This window comes from Oncorhynchus gorbuscha, linkage group LG18, assembly GCF_021184085.1.
Source record: "Oncorhynchus gorbuscha isolate QuinsamMale2020 ecotype Even-year linkage group LG18, OgorEven_v1.0, whole genome shotgun sequence".
NCBI lineage: Eukaryota > Metazoa > Chordata > Actinopteri > Salmoniformes > Salmonidae > Oncorhynchus > Oncorhynchus gorbuscha.
The window spans coordinates 71528241-71530740 of NC_060190.1; the positions used below are offsets into that span (position 1 = coordinate 71528241).

The 2500-nt window shown below is 39.6% G+C and overlaps 1 protein-coding gene across 1 annotated transcript in view; it reads left to right on the forward strand.

The window, feature by feature from the left end:
* Positions 1–2500, forward strand: part of LOC124002926 (copine-5-like) — a 329935-nt gene that overhangs the window by 325642 nt on the left and 1793 nt on the right. The window contains exon 21 of the mRNA XM_046310773.1: positions 2397–2500. This exon is cut by the window's right edge and continues 1793 nt beyond it. Within this exon, the coding sequence (XP_046166729.1) occupies positions 2397–2500 (104 nt within the window). The remainder of the gene's footprint in view (positions 1–2396) is intronic.

A 2500-nucleotide genomic window follows, 5' to 3' on the forward strand; every position in this document is an offset into this window, starting at 1 on the left:
TATGACTCAATTAGCAGTTTGTCTAACAGCCATCCATCAGAGGATATTGCTGCACACATTGTGATGTTGTCCCCTCTGGCCCGGGACATCCACTGTGGCTCTTTTCCCAATCACATTCCTTCCTCATTGTGATGTTGTCCCCTCTGGCCCGGGACATCCACTGTGGCTCTTTTCCCAATCACATTCCTTCCTCGCCACCGTGTTTTGGCCAAGTTGACACCAGCCTCATCCACAAAGATGAATGTGTGGAGTGTTTGCCTGGCTTCATTCTCAATGACTCTCTAAAATAAATCCACAGGGCAACATAAGAGTTAGTCTATTACGGTAGTTTACATCATACTTAAACACCTGCCATGGTGTGCCTCTGCCCTGTTTGGTTTAGTTCAAAACCAGTTCTGTATTTTATGCTCATTTTACCTGGACATATTGGTTCCTGAGTTGCTTAACTCGTTCAGAGTTCCTCTCCAAGGGGACAGCGTACAACTGCTTCATCCTGACTTGATGTTGTTTCAGGGCTCTAGAAATAGTTGTTATTGTTACATTGTCAGCCAACACTCGTCTCGAATCTCTGTGAGTTTCATGCCGTTGTTTCTGATGACGATATAAACGATGGCAGTTTCCTGCACAGCAGTGAAAGTCCTGCCTCTCCTGCCTGTAGGAGGTAACGTTGGGTACTAAGCAGAACTACAGAAACAATGACACACCAGTGCGTTTGGAGGCTTTGCTCAATTTACTACTGTAATGAGCAGTTCAGTCAGATGCCCTTGCAGAATAATGCACGTCTTAACTGTTGTTTTGCCAGAAATGTCTCACAATAGATGCCACTGTTGAGCGTTGCAGATGTGGTTGCACTCTCAGACCAGCCTCTCTCATTGATAGACAATGATTTATTACATGATCAAGTATAGTGGCTCTAATCTCATCTGAGACTACAGCTCTTGATCTTCCTCTCAGTCTTCTTCCACCACACATACGTAGTCCTCTCCCTCTCCCAGCCACTCTTCTTCCTCTCCCAGCCACTCTTCTTCCTCTGTCAGGCACTTCTCTATCTCTGGCTGGGTCCATGTTTACATGACAGTACAGCGTTATTCCTAAAATGATCCCTTTTGTATAGATGGTAATGACATTGAAAGACTAACACCTGGGTAGGTGTTCAGCTACAATGGGAATCAGCTGTGGTTGGTCTAATTGTTTTGATAGTATTTAATGTTTTAGATTTTGAATATATTTCCATACGGTATTACTGTAGAAATGTAGCAAATTTATGTCTTATTCAATTTTGTGTTATTTTAGGTTTTGAACATAGGTTGAACAGTTTTGAAAAGAGTATGTAAACGTGCTAATTGGCCTGTAGGTACATATAGAGTTTTGAAAAGAGTATGTAAACATGTGCTAATTGGCCTGTAGGTACATATAGAGTTTTGAAAAGAGTATGTAAACATGTGCTAATTGGCCTGTAGGTATATATAGAGTTTTGAAAAGAGTATGTAAACATGTGCTAATTGGCCTGTAGGTACATATAGAGTTTTGAAAAGAGTATGTAAACATGTGCTAATTGGCCTGTAGGTACATATAGAGTTTTGAAAAGAGTATGTAAACATGTGCTAATTGGCCTGTAGGTACATATAGAGTTTTGAAAAGAGTATGTAAACATGTGCTAATTGGCCTGTAGGTACATATAGAGTTTTGAAAAGAGTATGTAAACATGTGCTAATTGGCCTGTAGGTACATATAGAGTTTTGAAAAGAGTATGTAAACATGTGCTAATTGGCCTGTAGGTACATATAGAGTTTTGAAAAGAGTATGTAAACATGTGCTAATTGGCCTGTAGGTACATATAGAGTTTTGAAAAGAGTATGTAAACATGTGCTAATTGGCCTGTAGGTACATATAGAGTTTTGAAAAGAGTATGTAAACATGTGCTAATTGGCCTGTAGGTACATATAGAGTTTTAAAAAGAGTATGTAAACATGTGCTAATTGGCCTGTAGGTACATATAGAGTTTTGAAAAGAGTATGTAAACATGTGCTAATTGGCCTGTAGGTACATATAGAGTTTTTAAAAGAGTATGTAAACATGTGCTAATTGGCCTGTAGGTACATATAGAGTTTTGGTGGCCGTTGTGTCTGAGTGAGAAAAGAAATCATGAAATTTGATGTAGTCATTGAATGCATTTTGTGCCAAAGCAATGAAAAATGATCCACAGTTTAGCCCACATAGACTGCTGTTGTGCTCACTGTGTGAAGGGTTTTGACCTAAGTATTGAAAAATGGGTCCTAGCGATTGTTAAAAAAAAAGTTTGAAAAAAACTGTAGATTTGAAGTGTTTATTTATAATGTCATATTCAAGAGATGTTATGAGAAGTTGTCATAAGGTATTTTGTCTCTCCTTGCCAGTTTGTCCCATTCAGAGACTACATGGATCGTACAGGGAACCATGTCCTCAGTATGGCCCGGCTGGCCAAGGATGTCCTGGCTGAGATCCCTGATCAGTTCATCTC